The following is a 27,271-nucleotide window of genomic DNA, read 5'->3' as shown; positions in this document are numbered from 1 at the left end:
ACAATTGGACTTTTGGCTTTTAATATATTAACCTCAGGGTTGCAGTCAGAGCTTACCTTATTGCCATAGTTTTGGGTACATGTGACAGTTTCTGTAGTTTATCGCTGTAGTTTCTATAGGCAGCAGGTATAAGATGTCTATTGGTGTGTTTTCAGCAGATTTGGTTCTCCTGCACTGTACACTGCACTTTATGCTCTTCAATGGCAACAAGGAGCCGGAAGCGCTTTCCTCTGTATGGTAATGTTCTGACTCATGGCTTTCTTAGGACTTTTTATGTAAATAATACACTGTAGAAATGTCCAATGTTCCTGGCTTTTCACTGAGTCAGTGAGTGAGTGGGTGTTGATAGATAAAACTAATTGTTTATGCATCACTGTCAGTGTGGAGGGCTTCCTCTGCAAGGATGGTTTCTGGAATGGAGGAAAATATTTGTACTTAAGTATATGATTTTTTTTTCTTTTTCTAGAAATGTACATCACAATTGTACAAAAATAAGATTGTGTTTGGCTCATGCCAACAGTTCAAACTAAAAATATGATCCTCATGTCGTTACATGATTACAAACACAAAATCTGTTTGTCTCGCTCTAGTTGTCTGTCTCTTGAGATGTCTCTCTTTAGCTGTCTGTCTCTTTTTCTAATCAACTTTATTTATTTTTATTAAGTCTCTTTCCTTGCCTTAGCAGTCTCTGGCGTTTCCTCAACTGTCTATCTTCTTGCTTTAGCTGCCTCTGTTATTGCCTTAGCGGTCTCTCTCCTTGCCTCAGACGTGTCTCTCCTTTCCTTAGCTGCCTCTCTTCTTGCCTTAGCTGTATCTCTCCTTTCTTTACCTTTCTCTTACTTTCTGTTGTGTCCCCTGCTTCTTTCCTTTAACTCTTTATCTTTTTTTTGTCTGTCTCTCTCCATTCCTTAATGGTCTCTCTTGCTTTCTTAACAGTTTCACACCTTTCCTTATCCATCTTTTTTTTTCTACCTACTCTGACTCATTCTGCTGCTATCTCCCTCCCACACCTCTCTCTCTCTCTCTTTCTCTCTCTCTCTCTGAGCAGTAGCTTCTATTAACATTATGTAAGAAATGTTTGCTTCTCTCAGTCTCTCTGAGGCAGAAGATTGTAGTGTATCAGCACATTACAAATTCTCGTGTGACTGGACTTGACCGAAAGCCATGTGTCAGACGTGAGGCAGACGTGTGTCTGTGTGGTTGACGGCATCAGCTGGTCATTCATGCTGTTACTTCCCTCTTACAGAAGCTGACACAGGAGCAGATTTGTAACGTGCCTACTGTACTGGAGAGGTAAGACGCTTCTCTGAAATTATCTGATTTCTCTGGTATTTTATAAGAATCTGGTCTGTGAAGTTCTCAGTGAGTGCAGGACTGCATTCCTGTCATTCCAGGCATTTACATCACTCACCCTGATCTGAGAAGTGGGAAATTTTATTTTGATTTTAGCTTTCTTTTATTAATGATATTGTCCTGCACATGCTCAGGAGCGGTCTGTTACCCGTAGCCGAGAAAGAGGAACCGATGTCTGAGGCGAGTCAGAAGGGTGCCACGACAGGTCGGATATTATTGACGTGAATTTGCTAACTTTTTTTTTTTTTTTTACTCCTTTTTGTGTGCTTTGTTTTAAATTTTTTTTTTTTACTTTTTTTTCCCCCTTTCTTTTCTTCAGTTAATTCCAAGGTGGGAGCAACAGGGCCGAGTGTGGTGAAGGAGAGCGCCTCGTCTGTCTCTCCTTCAAACATTAGGAGTAGAATTAAAAAAGACCTGGTGAGCTCTAGTGATTCAGGTTTCTGAAAAGTGGAACTGTAGATCTATTAGGTATAGTGTTGATGCAGTTTTCTTCCTCTCTCTAGAGCAGTCAATATGACTAATTTCTGAAGGAAAGAAGTTTTAATATCAGACTTCAGCAGATTTCTCATTGTCCAACTTTTTCAGTACTCATCTTGCTCAATAGCTACTGTTCTATCTATCTATCTATCTATCTATCTATCTATCTATCTATCTATCTATCTATCTATCTATCTATCTATCTATCTATCTATCTATCTATCTATCTATCTATCTATCAACACTATATTGCCAAAAGTATTGGGTCACCTGACCTTTTCTTGCTATATGTGGTTCTTTTTCAAGCTGGAGGCGCTCAATTGTACATTAGAGGCAATATAATAATAAGATTGTGCACAAAGTGAGCTCCTTGAAGATCTGGTTTACATGCTTTGGAGAGGAAGATCCTGATCTTCAGATCTATATTCTCCTAGTAAAGAGCTCTGATCTCATCCCTACTAAACATCTTTGGGATGAATGTAAACGCTGACTGCACCCCAGGCCTCCTCACCTACATCAGTACCTGCCTTTCATAACACTCTTTTGGCTGATGAACAAGAATATTCATAAGTATACTCCAGAATCTAGTGGAACATCTTCCCAGAAGAGTGGAGGGAATTATAAAAGCAAATTGGGACTAAATGTGGAACGTAATGCTCAAAAAGTCTCATACCCTACCAGGTGACCCAATACTTTTGGCAATTTAGTGTATCTATCTACCTTTTGTTTTGCTTGCTTGCTTCCTTTCCTGCAGCATCTTTCACTTTACCTGCTAACTTTTGCACTCTCCATATTTTGTATCACCTCAGCTGTCTTTCTCTCTCTCCTTCTCTTTCTCCCTCTCTCTTTCTTTCAGCACAGCTGGCAGTCATTCTAACTGTCTCTCTTTTTAAGGCTGACTGTCTCAATTGGTAAAATTTTGTTTTTTCTCTTGTCTTAATCATGGATGCCCCTCAGGAGACACCCAGCAGCAGTATGGAGGCCATTGGAGAGCAGAGATCCCAGGAAGACAGTGAAGCCTCAGTAAATTCAGATAAAAATGGTAAACCAGTTATATAATGAAGCTAAATAATAAATAAGCTTGCTGAAAATGATTTGTTCCCTCTAGCCTTTTTTTTTTTATGCTTCACCAGCATTTGCTTTAAAGCTAGCTAGCATGTAAGGTCTAAAGTTAGCATGTCACTACACAATTATCATTGGCATATTAAATGTGGTAATATCTTTTTTTTCTCTCTCTCTCTCTCTCTCTCTCAGGAGGAATTTCTGAAGAGGGTGAAACAGTAAGGGAAGATGGGTGAGTTTTATGTGAATGCTAACTGTATTAGAATTAAACAGAATTACAATCAGTTTTATTTGCTAAGTAAATTGGTTCCAGCTGTTTATTGTCCATGATTCAACAGATTTAACTAGATTTCTATTTCCTGGAGGAAAAAACAGTGCCTGATGGAGGAAATGTGTGGAACATGTATGAAGGAAAGGGAAAAAGGAAAGAGGAAAAGAGGAAAGAGGGGAAGTGGGAAAAGAGAAGAAAGGTGTGTGAGGAAGTAAATGTGTGGAAAATGTGGGAAAGGAAGGTTCTGATAAAAGGAGAGAGATAAAGTTGGAAAAAGGAGGAAATGGTGGATATGTAATGTGTGAAAATGAAGATTTGTGAAAAGGATTAATTGAAAACGATAATGAGAGACTAAAAAGTGTGGAAAGGAGGGAGAGGGAAAACAGGAAGTGTAAACCTGAGGGAAAGTGAAGGAAAGACAAAGGTAATCTGCAAAAAGGAATGATTAAATATAAGAAACTGGAAAAGGGGAAAAAAAGTATAAGTAATACAATTATAAAAAAAAAAAAAAAAGCCAAAAAAAAAATTGAATTGAGCTCAAATTGAAATTTGTAGTCAGGGTGTATAAACCTTTTAGCAGATGCAAAGATAGTGAATAAACGGTGCGTTTTCTTCTGTCCTCCATTCAGACTGACTCAGAGTGAAAAAGACATTGAGGTGAGTTTCATTCAGTACTGCAGTACAGCTGCTCATCTCAGGGCTGAAGAATGGAGTGTGTTATAACAGTGTGTTTGTGTGTTTGGTAACAGTCCGAGTTCCTCCGTCTCTCATTGAGTCACCGCTGTGACCTGTTCACTTTGGACAAGAGACTTCGTCTGGAGGAGAGATCTCGGAACCTTGCTGAGGAGAACGTACGCCGAGAAGTGTCCAGCTGTCAGGGTCTGCTCCAGGTGTGTAATCTATTTCTAATTAAAAAAAAAAAAGTCAAAAACTTAAAAATGGATTAATAAAAAGGAAATAAAATGGTAAAGAAGGAACTCAAAGGCAAAGAAAAAAGTAAGAGAGCCAAATGAAGGGAAAAGGATGAAGAATATTGAAGGAAAAATTAAATAAGTAAGGGAAATGAGCGCAAAAAAAGAATGACGAAAGGAAATGGATGAGAGGATTAAGAAAAATGGTGAGAAAGAAAGGAGAAAACAAAATAAGTAGAATAAAGTCAGTTCTGCAGAATGAATTGAGAAGAAAGGAAGTGAAAAGAAAGGAAGGAGGTTCGTTTGTTCGGTTGTATGGTTTTTTTTCGGCATCATGACCATCAAATAATCCCAATTCTTTTGAGGAATGAGCAGGAAGGAAGGAAAAAGATGTGTAGGAAGGAATGAGGGAAGGAAGGAAAGCAGAGTATTTGTGTGTGGGGGGGCTTTTTTTTTTCTTTTCAGAAAGAAGGGAGCAAGGAAAGTGAAAAGGTAAAAAAGTAGTGTGAAAGAAGAAATGGAGTGAGAAAGGAAAAAAAACTTAAATAAAGTAAGTGAAAGAAGAGAGGCATTCAGTGAAAATGAAGAGAATGAAGGACAAAGGGCAGAAGGAAAGAAGGCACTAAGAATGAAAATGAGAAAGGGGAGAAAAGGAAGTACTGAGAAAGAAAATAAGGGTGTAAGAATGTGGGAGAAAAGTGACTCACAGAATGAAATAAGGAATAATGAAAGGATGACGGAAGGAAGAAGGGAACGCGTAGATACACTGTGTTTTGAATTTGCTTGGTGGCTTTATTCCTTCAGGCTCTGATCCCTCTGTGTGGAGATGATAACCCATCCCTGGAGATCATCCAGCGGCTGCAGAAGAACCTGGAGATCCTGCTCCAGTCCGTGACCCGGGTGGCCAGTCGTTCCGAAATGCTCGGCTCCATTCACCAGGTCTGTGTGTATCGCAGTGTCGAGTGTCAGTGGGGATGTGCTGCACAAATTAGTCCCATCTTTTAAAGCTTCACCTTGCCACTTATTTCAGTACTTGAATGCATGTGGTGCCAGAGACCACAAACGCACCTCCAGAGATCTAGTGGAGTCACGATTTTTTGACCCGAGCCTTATTGTCGTTGGAGAATTTGTTTACCTGTACTAATCATTTTGTTTACTATTAAGGTCTTTTATGAAACGTTCTGATGCGTTGCTTTGATGAAGACGTGACATTTCTACAACCGATATTCCGACTGTAATCTGATTACACACTCAACAGTTTCAATTTCATACATAATTATTTGACACCTGATCCGATCTCTCTGAGCATGACTTCTGGTTTGGCTGAATTTACTGCTGCTTGGTAAACCAGTTTGTTGAATGGAGGTTAAAAATAAATAAATAAATACATTACCGGAATACATTTGTTTCTACAATGTTTAAACAATATATATTTGCATATGTAAATTAGAAAAACTAAAATCGGATTTTTCATCTGACTTCCGGCAGGTTTTCCCAGTCACGGGGTTATAAAACCTATAACGTTTAAATGTTTAAAAACGAATTTGAGACTTCGTGCGTGACTATCAAATCCTCAAAATCCTCAGCGTTCTCCTTTACTTGGTAGCGGTGAAGCAGTAACGGATGCGTTCTTCAGGCCCAGCTTTGTTAACTTGTACGGATTACTCATGCTGCCTATGTGTGTAGGAGTCTCGCATGGGGAAAGCGGTGGAGGTGATGATTCAGCATGTCGAGAACTTGAGGAGGACCTACACTAAAGAGCACACTGAGCTGCTAGAGCTCAGAGAGAACCATTTGCAAAAAGACAGGTCCTTCACCTCCCGCACGGGTAACGCACACACACACACACTATGCGCATGCTTATGTTTAAAAGGTGTGTTCACTTGCATGTTTCACAGCCTCGTTTTCACCACACAGCCTTTCTTCTGGCTGCTCTTATAGATTTGCTCTTGCTCAATAAAATGGCTGTGCCTCTGGTTTTTCTCCTTCTAAATAATCATATCTTTGTTTCTGATTTTCTCTGTAGATGAAATCAGGAAGATAAAGACCAGCTCTGAATTCTACAAGGTGGGTGGCAGAAAGCATGGCATAGCAGCACACTAAAGAAATGTACAGTCCTGAAAAAGATTTTACTCTCCCCTGCAGTATAATGAACCCAATTGTATTTCATTTTCCGAAAATGGTGTTAAATTTTTAGTTTTGATTCGACAGAAGTTCAGATAGTTGTGTGTGTGTGTGTGTGTGTGTATATATGTATGTGTGTATATGTGTGTGTCATACATGTGACAAGTAAAAAGCACCTTTACTATGGGAGCGAATACAGATGCTTCTGTGCTCAACAAAATATACCAGTCGAACATTCAAAATCCCAAAATCTATAGTTGAACTTTTACAAGGTTAATAAAGCTGTGTTCTGCATGGTGTGTGTGTGTGTGTGTGTGTGTGTCTAGGTTGCGGCCCGTCGTGTCAGCATAGCCGCCATCCCTCGGAGCGTTGGAGCATCAGCACACGGGGACAAGGTGAGAAATCTTGCGTACGATATAAAGCGCTTTGAGAAAACATCCAGCTGAAATGAAAGTGAAAGTAACCAGTGTGTTTTAACTGCACAGGCTAAAGAAGTCACGGAGGTGGGGGCGCTGGGACACAAGTTACCCAGGTATGTAGCAGGCAGGAATGCGGCTCTGTAGGGTTCTAATGCTTTATGATTCAGGAAGTGAACAAAACGTAGTTATCAGTAAGACCATCTCTGCAGACCATATGTGATCAGAGGAACATCTGGCGCTAAACTAATTTCAGGTTTATGCCTTTTCTTATAAGAATGGAAACGCTGATCCGACTTACATACACGCTGTGTTTCATCTAAGCACTTTGAGACCGAATGTGTGTGTGTATATGTGTGTGATGCTTCACAGGAACATGCTTGGAAAGAGCACACAGCGGGCGCCTCTAAAGCGTTTTATTAGTTGCACTGAGACAGAGGCTTCTGCTCTTAGGAATAGGTAAGAAAGGTCCCGGCACGTCTCCGCCGTCTCCTCCGCAGTCGTGAGAAAATTCATCTTCAAACTGCTGGTGTTTTTGAGACATTTTTTCCTGGAAATGCATTGGTTTTGAATCATCGAACTAACAGAGCCTTGGGTTTTGTTTTGACCTGCACGCAGGTACAAGCAGGACGCAGACCCTGTCTTTAATTTCGCTTCGCTTCTAAAACTTTCTGCCAACTTTGAGAGAAAACCAATCAACATAGAATGAAATGAAAACACAGGAACGTGTTGTTAATCTGTGGATCTGTGACTTTCAAGTGTTATGTAATACGAGTCTTTTACCTTAAGAAATACAATACTTATCACACCGTTTTAAGGTTTATTATATCACACTGCTGTTGAATTTTCACTTTATATTAACGCTGTAGTATACATTAGTTTCCATATATATGTATACATACACACCGATCAGGCATATTATAAACACCTGCCTAATATCGTGCTGGTCCCACTTTTGCTGCCAAAACAGTCCTGACCAATCAAGCATTTACAGCTTATTCTTCAGCAATTTGATCTACACGAGCTCGTCTGTTGGGTCGGACCGGCTTTCGCTCCTCACATGCTTCAATGAACGTTGGCTGCCCATGACCCTGAACACCTTTTAATACATACTGAGCACAGCAGACCAGGAACATCCCACAAGAGCTGCAGTGTTGGAGATGCTCTGATCCAGTCATCTAGCATCAAAATTTGGCCCTCAAACCCCATTTTTCCTGCATCTAACACATCAACTTGGAGGACAAACTGTTGCTGCTTAATATATCCCACCCAGTAACAGGTGCCATGATGAAGAGATAAGCAGTGTTATTCACTCACCTGTTATAATGTTATGCCTGATTGCTGATATGTAACATACACTATATGAAGTAAATATTGGGACAGCTGACTTTTCAAGCCATGTGTGTTTCTTCTCCAAACTAATAATAATAATAATTATTATTATAATGATTTAAAAAATTGATTACAGTATATAGTGGAAGTGTTGGCACCCCCTGCAGGATGCTACATGTAAAAACACTTGAAGGCCACAGAAACACTACAGAGCCCTCATCTTTGTGTGTTTTGAGCAAATATTCATCCTGAACAGCTTGCAAATCTGTATTTATATTTAAAATGTGATTTCTATTAATTTCTTACATTCATTTTATTGCCATTTGATTTCCTTCTGTGGTGCTGTGGGATTTCACAGCCACCTTCAGCTCTATCCATACGGAGAACACAGCAGCATCGCTTTAGTCTTTCCAGCTCTCTCATTTCCTCATCTGTACACTCTGCTGAACCCGATCATCTTCCAACATGCTTCAATACATTCATCTCACATCGTCTCTCACACACCCACACAAGCATATACAGTGCCCTGCAAAGGTTTTCAGAACCCTGACCAATTGTCTTGTTTCTACTAAATGAAAAAAGGTGCTTGAAAATGTCCTTCTGTTCAGCATTTCTTTTTAAAACACTGGAACTCAATCAGTTCAATCGGTTACTTTTTTGCAGAGAAGAATAGGCCAGAATCCGCTTTACCCTTCTGTGTAAAGCGTTTTCATATGCACCCCAAAAGACAACAGAAGAACCAATTGAAATGTAATGGATTTGATGATTACCCATGTCTATCATGTTTATCGCCTTGAAGCTAACATGATGTGAAAGCTTAATAAACAATCAAAGAAACAAACAATAACACTACCAGCTTTTGATCAGTAAAAGGTGGTTCAACCAAATATTTGTGTGTGCGGGTTAAATACTTGTGCAATATTTTTATTTCACACATACATTTCCAGACAACAGTCACCTTACAGGTACTGATGTTGAGTCCCAGTGTTTTTAAAATAAAATACTGAACAATTATCGTGCAATTTAATGCACGATAATTGGTTTTGAACATTTTGCAAAGCACGGTGTGTTTGCGTGTGCGCATGTTTATGTACCGTATGTATGACAGTAGTGCCAACAGCATTCATTTATAGTATTTGTATTTTTTTTTTAAACATAGGACAGAGTGGAAATGTATAGTCTCATGATGAATAGGTACTCATCAGTGTCTGGTTTTGGATTTTAGTAGGCTGAGGGTTGATGGAAAGAAACCTTTCTTGATGCTGCTAGTGTGACCGTGGTTCCTGACACGCTCCTGTAGCATTTGCCAGATTATACAGGGGTGATTCACTTTGTTTTAGTGACTCAAACACAGAATGCAACCAGTCTGATCACAAACAAATGACTCTTTTAGGCTCTTTTAATGAATCAAAGCATTTGTATAAATATACATGTACAACGATATTATGTATTGTAGTTAATTTAGATATATTTGTGTATTAATGACCAACAGCTTAAACTATTTTCAAAAAGAATGCTGTTTAGTTCTCACAGTAGCAGTATGCAGTATGTTGTTCAGTAGTGCATTTGGCTGAATTTCTTCAACAGCACAAATGTAGACGTCACTGTATGTTGTGGGATATTGATTGAAAGAGACCGGACACTTTTACTGTACGAGTGTTCCTGGGTGTTCAAACTTCTTTCAGAAATTGTAATTCTGTGTTTTAAGCTACTTCTACACTATTATGGACGAATTTGGAAAACTTTTTTTGTTATATGCTCCGCCTCCACACTTGTTTTCAATCTTTTCCCAAAAGTTGCTCATACACACTTGAAACGTCTGCAAATGCTACCGTGTTTTTACTGATCGAGAAATCCCTTACAATTAGTTTTTCGAGCTAGATAGGAAACCTTCCTAACAACTATAGTCATCGTAAGATCGAAAAATTTTAAGCTGAACCATCGTAACTCAAGGACGACCCATAGCAAAAACGTGAGAGAATTGGGCGGGGCCGAGGGACCGCTGCTGCAAATATGCGAGTGGCTCCTCCCCTAAGAGGTGCAATCTCACTCAAAACCCTGTGTATACGGTGTTAAACAGCTTTTCTTTTCTAGCCTTCCTACATGTTTTTCCAGCACTAGCATTTTAAAAGTTGTTTGTCGCTTGGGGGGAAAAACTATCGTCAATCACTACCTGTTCTGACACACCCACAAAAAACAATTGTAGGTAAATTGTATTTTAAGATATACTGAACATTTCTTGAATCAACCATTGATGAGGTATTAGTATTAGTTCATTGCATTACAGTGAAGACTACATAGAGCAAAAACTGTTGGATGAACACTAAACATCATGCGATTGGTTATAAAGAAACGGCGTAAATAGTATAATTTTTTAACGCCATTTATTTATTTCCAAAACAGCAATCCAAGTCCCACACCAAGCAACAATACGAGTCCTACGACAGAACTGGCCTCACCCTTTGCAGCGAAAGCACAACCCTCTGAGCTCCCTGAAGCTCCTAAGGGCGTCTGCACCTGGGCGGCGTTGATGGTGGTGCTGGCCGCCTTCGTAGCGGTGCTGGGAAAGATGCTGATCCAACCAGCTGCGGACGCGGCCCCTGTGGGTACCGGGGACTCCTGGATGGCCATCCAGCAGATTCTGTGGCCCTACACTGGGCTTCGGCACAACGGACAGCCTCCTGTTTGATTTCGCCCCCTAGAGGTGGGAAAGCTGGGCGCAGCAATCGGAGATTATGAAGCACTTTTTTCTCTTTTTTTTTTTTTTTTTTTTTTTTTTTTAAACAAACAGCATTGAGGAATGGTATGACCAAGTACACTTTTTTTTTTATTGAAACCTTGAACACCATTGTTCTGTTTTTAATTAAACAGGACATCAAACTCTCTGCTTTACATCCGGCTTTCAGTGCAGAGTCTCTGGACGCAGATTGAAGGGGCTTTGTTTTTAACAGCCTGCTGATTTTCATGATTTTACTGATATGTGAAGGAATAACGAACAGCCATTTTTCTTTTTAAAGACACGTATGAAATTATAACTTATTATTTTAATGTTTATAGCTTTAGCCTGAGTGTGGGGTGTAAATACTATCCAAGCAGATAGGTTTTTATTCATCATTAGAGTTTCAGACACGTGTTTTTTTATTAATATTACATTTTGTGTGCACTGTTATGGATTTATACACTTTCAGATGTTCCAAAGATTGGGAGGAAAAACAAGCTTTGACACAATAAAGTTACTAACCCGATTGCTATCACATCCTCAACTGGGAATATTATATGTACTGGATTTTGTTGTTACTTTTCCACCCATTTTCAGCTACACGTTTCTTTCTATTTACTCAGTGTTTTTGTTTTCGGGATAAATTCAAACAAGTAAATTAGAATTTTTCTGAAAGCCTAAAATAGGACCAAGTTCCTCAGTTTTATCCAGATGTGGGTTTAAACCTGGATGGTGAGGGATCTTGAATTAAATAATCCCAATTTCTTCAGTTCTAGAAGTGCATCATTTAGGAAATACTTGTTAATAACCTTAATGTTTCAATATTACTAGTAGCAATGTTCCTAACTTTGAGAGATTTGTGTTAAATATAAAAATATATATATATTTATCTTCAAAATGTTTTTTACAAAAAAACTTTTGCTTGAGTGCAGAAGTTTGCACACCCTAAAGACCATAGACTAATTAAATTTATGTTCATGTTTTCTAGATTATCACAAGTGACAATAATTATAAAAAAAAATCTTCTCTGATGCCAATATAAATACTTTACCTTGTTTTCTTTTAATGACTATTTTCAGATGATGCTACCTACATACTACATATGTTGCAGGATGCGCCCATATTACATTGAGGTTTATATTTTTGAGAAAACAGAAGTATTGGAGGGATGTACATTTTTGCACTCGCTAGTATCTTTCAGGCGGGATTAAAAACAAGTCAAGCAAATTAGCTGTTTGCCGAAGAGTGACGCTTTTTGATTAAAGGCGTGTTAATAAACCGCCACTTCTGGACGTCTACTTTTTGCTCCTTCTGCAATTCGCACCGGATCTCCACAATGTTGTCAAAACTATCTCCCTCACACATGTCAGATCTTCATTTTCAGGAAGAGGGTAAAGTTCACAGTTCATATCTGTTAAGTGGGGTGGGTGTGGAAATGAGTTCCCCTTTGGGAACTCGAGTTGCGTCTCGTTCCCTTCGGGGGGAACTGGGGTTACGGTCGTAACCTAGAGACAATTATGCTGTTTCCGGGGAGAAACTCCCATGTGAGGAGAACTCGGTGACCAGAATATTGTGTTGAGAATGTCACGTGGTAACGCACGTTGTCGCAATAGCACTAGTAGATCCCGATGTGCACAGGACGATGTCTTTTGACCCACTGATTAATGGGAGTCTGTGCTCCCTTTGACTGTGTGTGCACCCTTGTGCTGCCATCTATTGGCATGTTACAAAACTAGTTTTGAAACCTTTTTGATACCACTTCATATTGGCATGATGAGCTGTACATGCAATTTAAAATTGTTAGCATTTGATATCAAAAGCCCCAAGTAAGGTTTTAAGTAAATGCAAATAATTTCATTATTAAATAGTGTATTCCTTTTCATTTGTTAAGGAGCTCTGTAGCTGTTTTTAACTCTGTCCTGTACCTATTTAGTATAAACACACCTGTAAAAAAAACCCTTGCTTGTGTGCCACCGTGAAATGTTGAGCTTTGTCTGGTTACAGGTGTGTGTGTGTGTGTGTGTGTTTATAATTTTTTTTTTTTTTCACATTGAAATAGTTGTTAATGTGACAGGATTTCTTATATTTAATATTTACTGTAAATAACTGTTTGGATCTCGGAGCTAGCACGTTTAAAGTCTTGTTTCACTCGTTCTTACTCACTTTTGCAGGCCTGGGGATATTAATCACATAGACACCAAGAGCTGCATGAAAGATTTATTGGACAGATAGACTGCATGTATAGACCTCCGTGACGACTATGAGACCGTGGCGTTGCACATCAGTCCATGATGTACAAAAACATTGCTGAAGGCCGTAGTTTTTTTGTACAGTTCTCTGTACATACGTAGGCATCTTTCATAAAGATTTGACAGTTGCAACATCATTACAGTATGCAGGGAAAGATAATAGGAAGAAGTCTCACAAACTAGTTGGAAAATTACTCAACAATGATTACGCTAAAAAAAAATAAATAGATGTGTGATTAATTCGGTAAACTATTTCTGTGTGAGTGTGTGATCAGGAGAATGTTAGTAAGCGGGTGGAACACAGCAGTGTCTGCACTGTATCAGCAAGAAGGTAGTGGTCGTGGTCTAGTCTGGCCTTTCCTGTCGGGCTGACTACGTCTCTGAGCATGTGCAGAAAAGTGGAGTGGAACTCAGAATTCTCGGCCAGCTCTGGTGAGAATGTGTCACTTGTTTCGGTCATTTTCAAACGCTGGCTCCTCTGAGCACCAAGCAAGTAAAGAGACCACGCCTCCTCCGGCACAGGCCCCTCCTCCGGGTGTTCACATGCCTATTAATGAGGAAATACATGTTAGTATTGCTGTAGAGTCCTTACTAATTCACTTTGGACAGAAGTCATTTTAAAATGGATGGTGTGTATGGGTTAAAGACAAAGCTTCGGAAAGATTGGTGGAGTAGTACAGTGAACAGTAGCCGACCAAGTATGTCATTGTTCACTGTCTTCCTCCTTCCTTTCACAGCTATTTCTCTCGGGAGTTTATCTTTCCGCATCGTTGTGCGTTTAAAAAAAAACGTTTTTTCTCCCGATGCCATGCAGCTCAGAGCACAGGTGAGGTGCGTTTTTTTTTTTTTTTTTCGTTTCCGTTCGGAAATGTCATTGGTCTAATGTTATGGGGTTCAGTTTTTTGGCTTAAAGTTTGTGAAACCAGGAAAAACCCAGGAAAAATTCATAAATAAGCCGCTTTGTTGTTTAAGCCGCGGGGTTCAAAACGTGGGGAAAAAAGTAGCGGCTTATAGTCCGAAAAATGCGGTAATCTAGAGATGATCTAATGTATCTAGGAGGCCGATTCACAGGCAAGTGGCTTCAAAGAACGTTTATTCTTTCAGCTAACAAGCTAACATTAGCATCTATTAGCTAATAATAATAGTGTTCTTGTCCTACTTGCAGGAATTTTACCTCTGCTGCCACAAATTTTTGAAGTCTAAGGGTACCTAGAGTAAATTTCTAGCCAATATGCCATGGTTCAGTTACAATCATGACTATCACGTTGACTTTTTTCAAATCCATCATTAACTAGCATTAGCAGTGTTCCTGTTGAACATTACCACTTTACGATCTTTGCTTAATAGTAGATAGTGGTAGTATTAGTTGAATAATTTTTTACCTGTAGATACTATTCTACTGAGACCAAGCTTATGTACACATTCGCCTCACTTCTTGGTTTGGATTTGGAAATCAGGGCTTTCAGAAACCTCCTAAATTCCAACATGACCATGTTAACTAGCTGGATAACAATATCATACAGGAGGAGATTTATTGCTGATTATGAGATGGTATCACAAAGTTTGGAGACTAATGGTGCTAACTGGTGCTATTCTGACCATGTGTGTTACCACTGTCTGCGATTTCATCATGGACAGCAATTTAGAACAATAAGCAAATGTAAAAATTCTGTGTGAAACTGGGCAAATCTGCCACAGAGATGTTTGATATACGGCGATGATGCAATGAGTCGTTCGAGGTGTTTTTAACGGCACGCATGCTTCAAGAGCGGAAGATGAGCGATCAGGAAGACCTTCGACAACTTGTGCATGATGATCGTCGGAGAGAACAATCCACATAATCTCACTTCCACACCCGCCCTACTCGCCAGATTTGGTTCCTGCGGACTTCACCCTCTTCTCGAAGATAAACTTTAAAGGTTGCTGTTTTGACACCATTGCAGTGATCCAGAGCGAATCACAAAAGGAGTTTGACACGCTTAGAAAAAAGACTTCCAGGACATATTACAGAAGTGGCAGGAATGCTGGGAGCGCTGTAGCGCTGTGCAAGGGGACTATTTTAAAGGTGATCGTGTGTAAATATATGTAAATGAAGTAGTTTCCTGTAAACAGAGCTAGTCTCAAAACTTTTTGATACCACCTCATACATGTCTTCTGAAAATCTTCTTTAGTGTGTGTATATACCTGAAAGACGATATGCTCCTGTCCGCACTTGGCGTTCCACTGACTTCGAGAAAAAGCAAAAGTTGAGGACACCAAGGCCATCTGCTCGTACACTGCATGCTCTACCAGCAGATCCTAAACAATTCAAAGCCTCTCAGTACCATCACAGGAATTCTTCATGACTAGACTTTCAGTACAGGAACATATTTGTGAATACAAACAAGTTAGTGTCTTTACCTTGGCACTGACTGCGACGTACTTATCAGAATACTCGTTAACAAATATGTTAACCCCAGCACGTCTCATGGCAATCTGTAGCACAGGAAGACTCATCCATTTATCCAGCACATGGTTCAGGCCAGGAGTCTGGTCCATATGAAGCATACACAGATTCCCCTGAAACAAAATATCCCCATCTCACTCATTTACAAGCTAAACACAAATGTTATTAAAGGATATTAGCAAAATATTTGCAACTCCAGAAGTATTGGCACCAGTTATCAAAAAATGCAATATACACCAATTCGAATATGTTTTTAAAATACATTTTAAATGCATTTATTTGCTACATGACCATCAGCGTCAGGACTCAACAATCATTCATCTATTTTTATGATATCCATACATTTTTTCATTTTATTTCCCAATAGGATGGTAAGTTATTTGCATTGTATTCTTACAGGGTGCCAATAATTTTGCTACATATCTTTAATATATTTTAATTTTAATGAAAACATTTTTGTCACATTGTTCGTATTTTTATTGGTTTTAACATTAGATAATTTTTATACTTTTATTTTTAGTATATATTTATTCTATTTTATTAGTGGGGTTTTTTGTTATTGTTGAGTCATTTTCAGTTTTTTAATGGAAATTTTAAAACGTGTTACTCAAATTACCTCTAATCTTGAAAGGTGGCAATCATTTCAAAACAGGCTGAATTTTAAATATATTTATATATATTTTGCCGCCCAGGGGTTGAGGACCAATGATGTAGCCAATCCCTGCACACTTACCTGAACACTGATGCTGACTTGAGTGAACGGTGTAGTGATGGTAAGCGTTGCTGAGTTCAAACCCCGAGGTAGAAGCTCCCAGGACTGAAACGGCATATGGAGGTGCGTCTCCTGTAGCAAAGTGAAGGCATAGAAAGAGTCCATCTTGATGGAGATGCTGCGAGTCTCGCTGTTGTATGAAGTCTCTGTGATGCAGTCTGTCCTCCAGTGCTGCTCTGTGACCAGATTACATGATGGAGTAGCAAGAAAGAAATATGTATTTAAGAGAAATAAATATGTTGTTAAATATTGGTAGTGTTAGACTTTGGCTCAGAAGGTGAGGAGTTCAAATCCACCACCAAACTGCCACGGCACTTGAGCAAAGCTCTCAATTGCTCAGTTGTATAAATGAAATAACTGTAAGTTGCTCTGGAGTCTGGAAAATGCCATATCTTAATTTATTCATTGACAGAGACTTGAAGCACTTTTGTACGTCACTCTGGATAAGTGCGTCTGCTGAATGTCGTAAATGTAAACGGCATAAATGTGAATGTTATAATTGATCTATTAGACATTTTCAGTCAGCATGAACAAATGGAGTATTAAAATTGATTATTCAGAACACTGTTGGGTTTCTGTATGTGGAGTAAATCAAACTCAAATCTGTAAATAATTATTTTCCTACAACAGATTTTATAGAGATTTTGCCAACATTTATTAAATAGCAATGCATCATACTTTTGACCTGTATATGGTTTCACTTAATGTTGTGAAACAATTTATTTCCTTTTCTCATGTTATAGCAGTTTTAAATATTAATTCTTGTACAAGAGCTCCTTATTCTCTATCTTATAAATAAAAAAAAGTACAGACACTGAAGCCTCCTTCCATACATTATCATTTATCATGAAGTCCATTGTGTAAGTTGTTATTAACGAAAATGCTAGATTTTTCGAACTTGTTAGAGTGGCTCTTCAATCAACACCTTCTGACCAATCAGAATTTAAGAGCGGTTTAATTATGTATAGTATCAAATTACCAACAGGGTCCCATCGTGCCACCTGTGGCTCTTGAATGAAGTTCACAGACTCGGGCAAAACCACAGTGACCCCTACTGGAGGGGAAGAGTATGTACTGGTGTCCTCCTGCTTGTCTGACTCGGAGCTCTGAGGCTGCTCTGAGGGATACGGGAAGTCCTGGAGACCTGTATCCAAAATCTGTGACAACACAAGCACACAAACAGATAAACAAATGTATTCCCCGGATGTCTTATATGTTCAAGGAGGTCATTTTGAACATCTGGCACCTCTGTCAAATCCCAGCCATTGATGGTAAGAGACTGGGGTGTTAGTCGGAACACGTCAAAGTAGTAGACTCCACCCAGGGGTGTGTACTGATGCAGATCCACGATGTAGCTTTCGGCCGATGGCTCCTCTACGGCAAGATCTTTTAGAGAGAATATTTTAGTATAAGTTTTTAATGTACATTATATGGACAAAAATATTGGTACACCATATTTTTTGAGAGTATGTATAGAGGATGTCTTTGGATGCAGTAGGATTAAAAATTCCCTTCATTTCAACTTGGAGACCTAAACCTGCTCTAGGATGACAATGCCCCTGTGCACAAAGCCAGCTCTATGAAGATCTGCTTTACATGGGTTGAAGTGGAAAATCTTGAGTGGCCAGCAATAGAGCTCAACCCTGTTGAACATCTTAGGGATAGACACCGACTGCACCTAAACCCTTCTCACCTCACCTACATCCGTTACTGACTTTGCTAACACCATTGTGTCTGAATGAACAAAAATCTCCACAAGCACACTCCAAAATCTAGTGAAACATCTTCCCAAAGGAGTGGAGGTTTTTATAAGAGCAATTTGGGAGTCAATGTGTAATAAGATGTTCGTATGGTCAGGTGTCCACAAACTTTATGCATAAAATATAGATGCCAAAGATACAAAAAAAGATCATAGATTAATTCTATAAAAAATAATAAATAAAAGTAATACAGAAGAAAAGCAAATTATGTATTTTTCATGCTTGTATTGTTATTGTGGAAATGAAACGTTTCGAGACTAATGGTTACCACATCTGTGATTTCATCATGGACAGCAAGTTAGAACAAAGAGCAAACGTGAAATTCTGTGTGAAACTGGCCAAATCTGCCTCAAAGAGTTTGACATGGCATACGTTTGACATATTGCGATGCTGCAATGAGTTGTTTGAGGTGGTTCGAGTAGCACACCTGCTTCAAGAACGGAAGAACATCACTGGAAGACGACAAGAGATCAGGAAGTTAAACATCTCTGTACTTCTACCGGTATGTCATCACCGACTTTCCACTCTTCATCCTCTTAATCGCTGCTCTCACTTCCTCCTTACTAATCCTATTCAATTCCTGCTTCACCATCTCCACATCATCCAACCTTCCCTCTCTCTCATTTTCCTCATTCATCAGCTGCTCAAAATACTCCCTCCATCTTCTCAACACACTCTCCTCACTAGTCAACTAATTTCCATCTCCATCCTTTATTGCTCTAACTTGCAGCACATCCTTCCCAGCTCGGTCCCTCTGCCTGGCCAACCTTTTCTCCTTACTTAGTGTCCAACTTCTCATACAGCTCCTCATATGCCTTTTCCTTGGCCTTCGCCACATCCCTTTTTACCTGCTGCCGCATCTCCTTGTACTCCTGCCTACTTTTCTCATCACTCTGTCAATCCCAATTCTGTTTTGTCAACCTCTTTCTCCTTCTGCTCTCCTGCACTTCCTCATTCCACCACCACGTCTCCTTGTCTTCCTTTCTATTTCCAGATGTTACACCAAGAATCCTTCCAGCTGTCTCCCTCATCACTTCTGCAGTAGTTGCCCAATCATCCATTCCACTGCCGCAAAGTACTTTCTTGTAAACAGAACTAGTTTCAAAACATACCACACATTTAATAGACCTTTTTTGAAAGAAGGGGTACCTTCAGCCCCAAACAAGACCTGGGATCTCCTTGTATCTTAAAGTATGAAAACATCCCCAATATCATGAGGGTAGCATTTTAATCCAAAAAGAACCTTGTGCATTTTTTAAAATTAATATAAAATAAGCTACAACCAAAAGATTGTTTATGTCTTTTTGAACAATTCGGTGAATTTCTGACCTTCTGCTTCTTCAGACGAGATCACTCCTTCCAAATGGCTTTCTGAATGATCCCCTAGCTCCTTCTTCATTGAAGATCTTTGCTTCCGCTTTTTAGCTGAACGCACACTAACCCTTCTCTTAAACACACACATGCAAGCACATACACACTAATATCAGTATCAACAACTTTCCAGTAAAGGTCCTTAAGTACGTCATTATCTCTTCACCTTCTTGCCTTCAGATGATTTTTGTGACTGAAGATCCTCCTTTTCTTGCTGTGCGCTTTCTCCCCCATCGTCTTCTTTTTTCAGCTCCTCATCCTCCACCTCTCTATCCTTCATCTCAATTAAAGCCTTAGCGGCCGCTTCAGCTTCTTCAGCTTCTTCAGCTGCGGCACGTCTTTTATTCTGAGTTTGCGTCCGGAGGCTCAGGTGGCTCAGGTGGTCGTAGCGGGTATGAAGGATCCGCACACTAATGTCACTCAAAGCCAGCTGTTTAGGAAGCTCGAAGCTCATCCCCACCTCTTCGAAATGGAAGCCTTTAAATCTACAATGAAAATCAACATGGAATACACACTCAAGCACAAGAAAAGAAGCCAAACATCTTGCACATTTTCACAATCACGTTTAGAAAGACAAAAATGTAAGAAAATGAAATAAATAAAATCAATTAGAAGCAAAGACACACTAACCTGGGATTTTTGTTGAGGTTGGCCCACAAGCACAGTGTGATGTTATCATCTCGTTTTATCATCTGCATGTTCCCTGTGTCAATGTCTGCACATTTCTTAGCGGACTGAAAACATACATACACAAATAAATAATAATAATAATAATAATGATATATATATATATATATATATATATATATATATATATATATATATATATATATATATATATATATATATTTTTTTTTTTTTAATTTAAAATAGTTTTAAAAATTTACAAATGTTTTAAATAAAATGCCTACTTACATATAAATATAAATAATATATAAAATAAGATTTAATAAAATTTAAATAGAAGATAAAATAAAAATAAATACAATTCATTCAATACACTTTTTATTATATTGAATCAATTAGGAAATGAATTAAATTAGCACAAATTAAATTGTTTTAATAAAATTGAACAAATATTTAAAGAAATTAAATCGTTTACATTTGTGAGACCCCATTTGGGTCATACAGATGTGTATGTGGGTGTGTGATATTTACATTTCTTAATACATGATCTTATTTCAGCATATGAGAATGAGAAGACATCAGTCATTCCTTCCTTCCTCCATTTAATCACTCCCTCAATATTTGGAATTGTCAGTATTTTCTCCTTTTAAGAGAAATTCTTGAAGCTGGACATAAAACTCTAACGAATCCATAATCTATTAGCCGCTAGCCACAGATTTTATATCCAGTATGGAAAAAAAATGCAAAGTCTGCCACTTAATACGATCCTGTAGTAACTCAGACTGTAACTATTTTCCGCAAGTAAAAAGGATTGCAACATGTGTACCGAACCGAAGCCCTGTACCGAAAAATCTTGTACCAAAATGTACCATACACGTTTACCGAATGCAACTACCTGCGGAACATAGTTAAAATCTGAATTCCCTCATGAACATATTAAGTGGCGGATTGCAAGTTTGTTTAGTTTCAGACTCGCACTTTGAGTGCAATTTATTAATCATTAAACTTGAAAACATGCAGAACAATGCCAGGGGTATAAAAAAGAAACTAGAGTTAGCACAGTGTCACTGTGGCTACTCACTCCATCCTGGAAATAAGGTTTGTTTTGCGCATGCATATAAATGCTTACGAATCCATTACGCTAGCCGCTAACCAGAAAGTGGCTAGCGGCTAACGCTAGCACTATTTCCTTTTCATTTGTTGTTTTCTCTTAAAAGAATAAACTCCTGACAACTTCCCATGTCGAGGGAGTGAATGAATGAAGGATGGAAAAAATGAAGACATTTGTTTAAGTAGGTTAGGTTAGGTTAGGTTAGGTCAACTTTATTATCCCCGAGGGGCAATTTGTTTCACAGCCAGCAGAATCCATAGTATCCAAGTATGGTGAAATAAGTAGAACAGTTTAGATCATATCTTTAGAAAATGTTATATTAAATGTAAAGCACACACACACCTATATACACAGCTGTATTACCCAAACGAGGTCTAACAAATGTAAACTATATAATACAATTTTTCCATTTATTTAATATAATTTAATCAATATAATTTGACCCATTTTAATTGATTACTAAATTCAATTAATATAATAAAAAGTGTATTGCATGAATTAGGTTGATTCTTTTTTATTTTTGTAAAATATTATTATATATATATATATTAATTATTATTATTGAATACTGCACTTTTACCCTTAGGATCTCCTCAGCAGCCATCTGGTGTTTGGTGTGCATGAGACTCTGCAGAGACTGGAGTATATCCTGATACACCTTTATAACCTCAGGTTCGGTCACAATGCTCAAAAGAAGCTCCAGATCTTCTGTAAGCTAAACACAGAAATTAAATATATACCATCCCCCCACCCCACTCCACCCCAGTATAGTGTACTTTGTCTCAAGCCAAATGGTCATAGTTCATACTCGCAAGGCCAAAGCGCATTGTTCTAAGACGACCTGAATGTCCACTTCTGGGTCCTCTTTCCACAGAGTGATGAAGGTATTGAGCTCTGGTTGAACTGCAGGGTTTGGACTGCCATCGCAAATCATGTACCGTTCCCACTACAGAGATAAAGAGCTGGTGTTTGTCGTATGTCTAACACTGTTTAGATGACAAAAAGAGACTAAAAATAGGAACAAAACAATTAGACATGGGAAGCCTATAGTGCACAGCATCTTGATATCTCCAGTGAAATGCACGTCTTATGGCACTTTATCATGTTTCCTCGCACATACAAGAAGCTTATAGGGCATTGCACAAGCACTTCAGTGGCAGTCTAAAGCAGTGGGGGACCGGGGGGTCACCGGTCCGTGGGTCAATTGGTACCGGGCCGCACAGAAAGAATACATAACTTACATTATTTCCGTTTTATTTATTCTCTGATTCTGAACGTTTTTTATTTGGAAAATTACTGGATTCTCTCCGCCACATCTGTCTATGACTCAGTCTTGATGCATGTCATGATGCCTCGGTCACATGTCTCACCTCCATCCGCTACCTTCTTAAAGGGGCCCCGGCCGCTAACACATAATACATTACCGCTAAATTCAAACCCCCATGCTAGCAAAAAGAACAAAAAACAACACAGTGGATTCACGTTTATTATTATATTTAGAAAATACCAGTTTTTATGCCCATCGTATCATTTTATTTTGTTGTATTTATCCGCCACACCTTAAAGGCTGGTCCGTGAAAATATTGTCTAACATTAAACCGGTCTGCGGCGCAATAAAGGTTGGGGACTGCTGGTCTAAAGGACATTTTTACCATTAGGGCACTCTAGAGAGCATATTATCACTTTGTCTATCACAGGGTCACCCTAAAGGGCACTATATCACATTATGTTTATCACAGGGTCACCCTAGAGGGCTCTTTATCACATAATACATATATTTGAGACACCTTAAAGGACACTTTGTCGCATTATATTTATGACTGGAAGACCCTAAAGGGCACATTATGTCTACCATACAGACAGCCTAGAGGGCACTTTATGATGTTATATCTATTATATGAACAAATAGAAATATTAGAAATGTTTGGGATGAGGCGGGGCTTGTTAGTTCAAATATTATTGCTTTGTCATATTTTACAGAATTACAGGAAAGGTAGCATGGTGGTGCATTTCAGGCTGAAAGTTGTTCCTAACTACTTAAATTGGAAGAACCTAATTTATTTTATTTGAGGAAATAAAACTAAGAGTGGAGCCCTGAGGCCCACCACATTAATTCTCAATGTGGTAAATAAAACAAACATTTAAGGAAACCATCATACTTCTACTTTCTCCCTGACTGCATCTTTCCACATGTTCACTTTCTTCAGGTTTCTTTCCAGTATGTGGCGCAGTTCATTCAACTCATCTTCTCTGCGTTCCCTGTCCTGTTACAGATAATACATTAACTCAGTTATCCCATACCATGATGTAAAGGTTTGCAGTTTTGTTTTTCACTAATAAAATTTGACAACATAACCAGACCTTTAATTCGAGCCTCAGTCGTTCTTCCTCTTCCCTTTGTTCTCTCTCCAGCCTCTCCTGATCTTCTTTCTCAGCAATCAGCCGAGCTTCCTCTGCCACACGGATACATACATTGATTAACATGCATCAAAGATGGACATTAAATGTTCTATCTGGTAATATATAGAGTCCCTAGTGTATGGATAATTTATTTATCAAGAATATGAGCTAACAAGGGGGAAGGGGTTTGTTTTGATTTTGGATCGTCTTTCACAAGCTAGCACTGCAGAATATCATATTACAGTTTTCCTGAATGGAAAAAAAGATGGGAAAGTTGATACAGAGATATTGAGCTGTGTGAATGAAGCAGGAAGGGGATGCAAATGCAGATTAAGTTGACGTTTATTAAATAAACAGGCCGATAAATCCAAATCTTGATCCAAAGCCATTAACATAGAAGAGGCATGGGTCAATCGATCAGCAGGGCAGCATAAACTGGGCAAAATAGGAATGCATGCGAACGAGGCTGTGGAGCCAAAACCAGATATAAGAACAAGAAGAGAACTAAGCCCGTCTTCACCCTAATCAGTGGTACACGGTACACAAGTACACAAAACAGGTAATTGAGTTAAGTAGAGTGTTACTAGGTAAAAGTGTAAGCAAAAATGCTCCCTTTAAACTTTTACTTGAGTACAAGTACAAAAGTATGATTTATTATATTAATAATTATTATTCTCTAAACCATACTACATCGCAGGTCACACCACAGTCCAATAAACTTTCCCCTACACTCCTGCAGATAATCTTCCATCACAAATCACTTCTGCTATCACTCTTCTCCACCCACTCCACCCTGCCTGCACTTTTCTCTTCACTTCTCTAACACATTCCTTATTACTTTGCACTGTTGACCCCAGGTGACCTAAAATCATCTTCCTCTCCAGGCTTTTCTCAACCTTCTCCCTACTCTCAAAACAAGTCACAATATCATCCGGAAAGATCATAGTCCATGGAGACTCTTGTCTGACCTTGTCTGTCAACCTGTCCATTACTACTGCAAACAGGAAAGGGCTCAAGGCCGATCCTTGACCAACCTTTACCTAGAACCAGTCTGTTGTTCATACTGCACACTTCACTGCTGTCACACTGTCCTCATAATGTCCTCAATGTCCTGCAGCACCCCCACATACTTCTCTGATACACCTGACTTCCTCATACAATACCACAACTCCTCTTTCCACCCTGTCGTACGCTTTCTCTAAATCCACAAACACACAATGCAACTCCTTCTGACGTTCTCTATACTTCTCTATCAACATTCTCAAAGCAAATAATGCGTCCATTGTGCTCTTCCTCGCATGTAACCATACTGTTGCTCACAGATGGTCACTTCTTCTCTCAGCCTGGCTTCCACTACTCTTTCCCATAACTTCATTGCGTGACTGATCAACTTTATTCCCCTGTAGTTACTGCAGGTCTGCACATCTCCCTTATTCCTATAAATCCATACCAGCACACTCTTCCTTCATTCCTCAGGCATCCTCTCACCTTCCAAAATCCTGTTAAACCATCTTTTAAAACCAAGTTTTAAAATCTATCTGTGATTAGTGTAGACGTAGCCTGAGCCAGCTGAATGAATTATTTCGCAGTGATCTTAACGAGTGAAAGTCCTTTTGAAAGTCCTCCTGTAGCTGTTATTAGTCAGTAAATAGGTGGAAATGATTAGTGTAAGGGTGACTGTGAATGTGCAAGTGTGTATTGGAGGTTGTAGTCCAGGATGGCCATTTTTGAAGGTCTGGTTTGGAAATAAAGCTTAAGTTGTATTGACCTGACAGGCTGTTTAAAATTTTTCCATTTCAAAAATCCATACGTTCCTCAGACTCAATTATGCAGACTTTCTTAATTTTTAAGACCATATTTAACATCTGAAATAATGACGATGATAAATTCCAACTGTAATATATGTCACAATATATATACTTTTTCAAATTGTGTAGGAACCCTGAAAATTAATCTTTTATAAAATAAATGGAAGCAATAAAAATACAGTTATACCTTCCTCCTTGAGTCTCCGTTCTTCTTCCTCTTTCTTCAACCTCGCTTTCTCAGCTTTACTGATCTTGCTTTGTTTCTTCTTGGCAGGCTTCATCCACAGGAGGAGATGTTATAGGAAAACACAATCAGATTTGTCATAAGTTCACAGTGATAGTATGAATGAAGATCTGTTAAATCATTCTCAGACATAGCAAAGAAAAAAGTACACCAGTAAAGACCAGAAAAATGGACTGACTTTAAACTCGGGTTTGGAAATAATATTTCTATAATATTTACAAGCGTTTCATTCTCACTTATTTTGTTCATAAACATTTTTTACTTCCAGGTAATTATGTTGCTAGTCACTAATGCCTGTAATTGACAGTAAAAGTTCTTGGTATTCAGAGTCATGTTATGCAGCTTTACTTTTCAGGGCTCGTCATTAGGAAATGATAAGAATCCCCTGTGTGTAGTAAATGTTTAAATGTTTCTCTCTTTTAGTTACACTGCCATAGCAAGTCTTTCAGGAGTCCCAACTGTACAGTGACCTTAACTTTCATACAACAATAAGGACACATAATAATATATATCCGTCTCTTCCTGTCACCCCTCTTCTCTCTCTCTCTCTCTCTCTCTCTCTCTCTCTCTCTCTCTCGTTAAACATGCTCCTGAGGTTCCAGTGACCACTGTTCCTGCCCCTCATCCCTCCTCGGATCTTCCCACTTCGTCCAGGCCTGCCTTTGGATAGTGTACTCTTCGATTGGAGGCCACTCTGTGCAGCTGGGGACGGTTTCTCATCAACGCCCTGGGGATCCATGAAATTACGCAGTAACAGAGGAGGATGCATTTGGACTGTAGTTAATGTCAGGACTCAGGACTACAGGTTGCTTCTGATCATCATCACTGCACCCCGCAACATTGTTTATCGGCAATAAATGGACATTCGGTGCAACCCAGATGAGGATGGGTTTCCTCTTGAATCTGGTTCCTCTCAAGGTTTCTTCCTTATGCCATCTCAGGGAGTTTTTCCTTGCCACAGTCGCCACCGGCTCGCTCATCAGAGACAAACTTACACTTATAAAGAACGTCTTATTTATTTTTTATCACCACATTATCTGTGTAAAGCTGCTTCGAGACAATGTTCATTGTTAAAAGTGCTATACAAATAAAAATGTATTTAATTTAATTTAAATGTTGTCTAATATTTGTTCCCTGATTATTTTTGATGGATTGTTAAAAAAACTATTTTGTTTGATGATGATGATGATGATGATGATGATTATTATTATTATTATTATTATTATTATTATTATTATTATTATTATTTGTATTTATTTATTTATTTATTGATTACTTTTACATTTTTTATTTGGCTCATTTCTTTTAGCATACTATTGTACAAATCTAAAATTGTGACCTACAAAAAATAAGTTAAAAAAGTCATTATTATACTCTGTGGCATTACTGCTAATTTAACTTAATTAATTATCAACAATAATCTCAATGTATTTCATTATATTTACTAGCCTTACTTCCTTACCATGTTTCCGATTACAGCGTCAGTCCAAGTTTGCGTCTTGTTGCTATGGGAACATTGCGGCACAGTAAACGCCCACTCGTCCGGGTTGCCAGGTTGGTATATTCGAATCTTCACTTGCGAACATAAGACGTCATTTTCTGTACTTACCAAATTGTTCTTCACTCTGTCTTTTGTTTTTGTTTTTATCATCCTGTGCTTTCCTTTATTACTCTATTAGTTTTGTATCATTTTATTTTGCTTAATTCAATGTAGTTTTGGACATTACTTAATTTTTGAAAACTTGTCGATTGCCATACAAACAATGAACTGTTTAACTGGCAAGTTAGTAATTAATTTAATTTATTTTTAAATATAAT

At 38.6% G+C, this 27,271-nt stretch overlaps 2 protein-coding genes across 6 annotated transcripts in view; one reads left to right on the top strand and one right to left on the bottom strand.

The window, feature by feature from the left end:
• LOC124401020 (lymphoid-restricted membrane protein) overlaps positions 1 to 11,209 on the top strand; it is a 40,315-nt gene extending 29,106 nt beyond the window's left edge. For 3 of the 4 annotated variants that reach the window (XM_046872910.1, XM_046872913.1, XM_046872912.1), the window contains exons 24-37: positions 1,247 to 1,293; positions 1,488 to 1,558; positions 1,673 to 1,770; positions 2,788 to 2,872; positions 3,085 to 3,124; positions 3,793 to 3,820; positions 3,913 to 4,053; positions 4,879 to 5,013; positions 5,761 to 5,902; positions 6,101 to 6,141; positions 6,525 to 6,593; positions 6,684 to 6,730; positions 6,987 to 7,073; positions 10,350 to 11,209. In XM_046872910.1, coding sequence (XP_046728866.1) covers positions 1,247 to 1,293; positions 1,488 to 1,558; positions 1,673 to 1,770; positions 2,788 to 2,872; positions 3,085 to 3,124; positions 3,793 to 3,820; positions 3,913 to 4,053; positions 4,879 to 5,013; positions 5,761 to 5,902; positions 6,101 to 6,141; positions 6,525 to 6,593; positions 6,684 to 6,730; positions 6,987 to 7,073; positions 10,350 to 10,635 — 1,317 coding nt within the window. In that variant the 3' untranslated portion in view covers positions 10,636 to 11,209. The remainder of the gene's footprint in view (positions 1 to 1,246; positions 1,294 to 1,487; positions 1,559 to 1,672; positions 1,771 to 2,787; positions 2,873 to 3,084; positions 3,125 to 3,792; positions 3,821 to 3,912; positions 4,054 to 4,878; positions 5,014 to 5,760; positions 5,903 to 6,100; positions 6,142 to 6,524; positions 6,594 to 6,683; positions 6,731 to 6,986; positions 7,074 to 10,349) is intronic. The other variant, XM_046872911.1, reaches the window with a different exon arrangement.
• A 1,661-nt stretch (positions 11,210 to 12,870) lies between these two features.
• Positions 12,871 to 26,966, bottom strand: dnai7 (dynein axonemal intermediate chain 7). 2 transcript variants are annotated; one of them, XM_046872915.1, is made up of 15 exons: positions 26,916 to 26,966; positions 25,397 to 25,484; positions 23,363 to 23,454; positions 23,161 to 23,265; positions 21,810 to 21,947; positions 21,582 to 21,716; positions 19,894 to 19,997; positions 19,430 to 19,748; positions 19,222 to 19,339; positions 17,379 to 17,518; positions 17,112 to 17,289; positions 16,094 to 16,308; positions 15,315 to 15,473; positions 15,099 to 15,212; positions 12,871 to 13,461 (listed from the first exon to the last, which is right to left on the bottom strand). In XM_046872915.1, exons 1-15 carry the CDS (start codon positions 26,916 to 26,918, stop codon positions 13,186 to 13,188), a joined length of 2,184 nt encoding a protein of 727 aa, XP_046728871.1. In that variant the 5' UTR covers positions 26,919 to 26,966; the 3' UTR covers positions 12,871 to 13,185. The 2 variants fall into 2 exon arrangements, with proteins under 2 accessions (XP_046728871.1, XP_046728870.1); XM_046872914.1 differs by lacking the exon at positions 26,916 to 26,966 and having other exon boundaries at positions 25,397 to 25,490.
• Between the last annotated feature and the right edge of the window lie 305 nt (positions 26,967 to 27,271).

Source organism: Silurus meridionalis, chromosome 18, assembly GCF_014805685.1.
Source record: "Silurus meridionalis isolate SWU-2019-XX chromosome 18, ASM1480568v1, whole genome shotgun sequence".
Lineage (NCBI taxonomy): Eukaryota > Metazoa > Chordata > Actinopteri > Siluriformes > Siluridae > Silurus > Silurus meridionalis.
The sequence above is the reverse complement of the archived record's forward strand: the minus strand, read 5'-3'. Positions and strand labels throughout refer to the sequence as shown.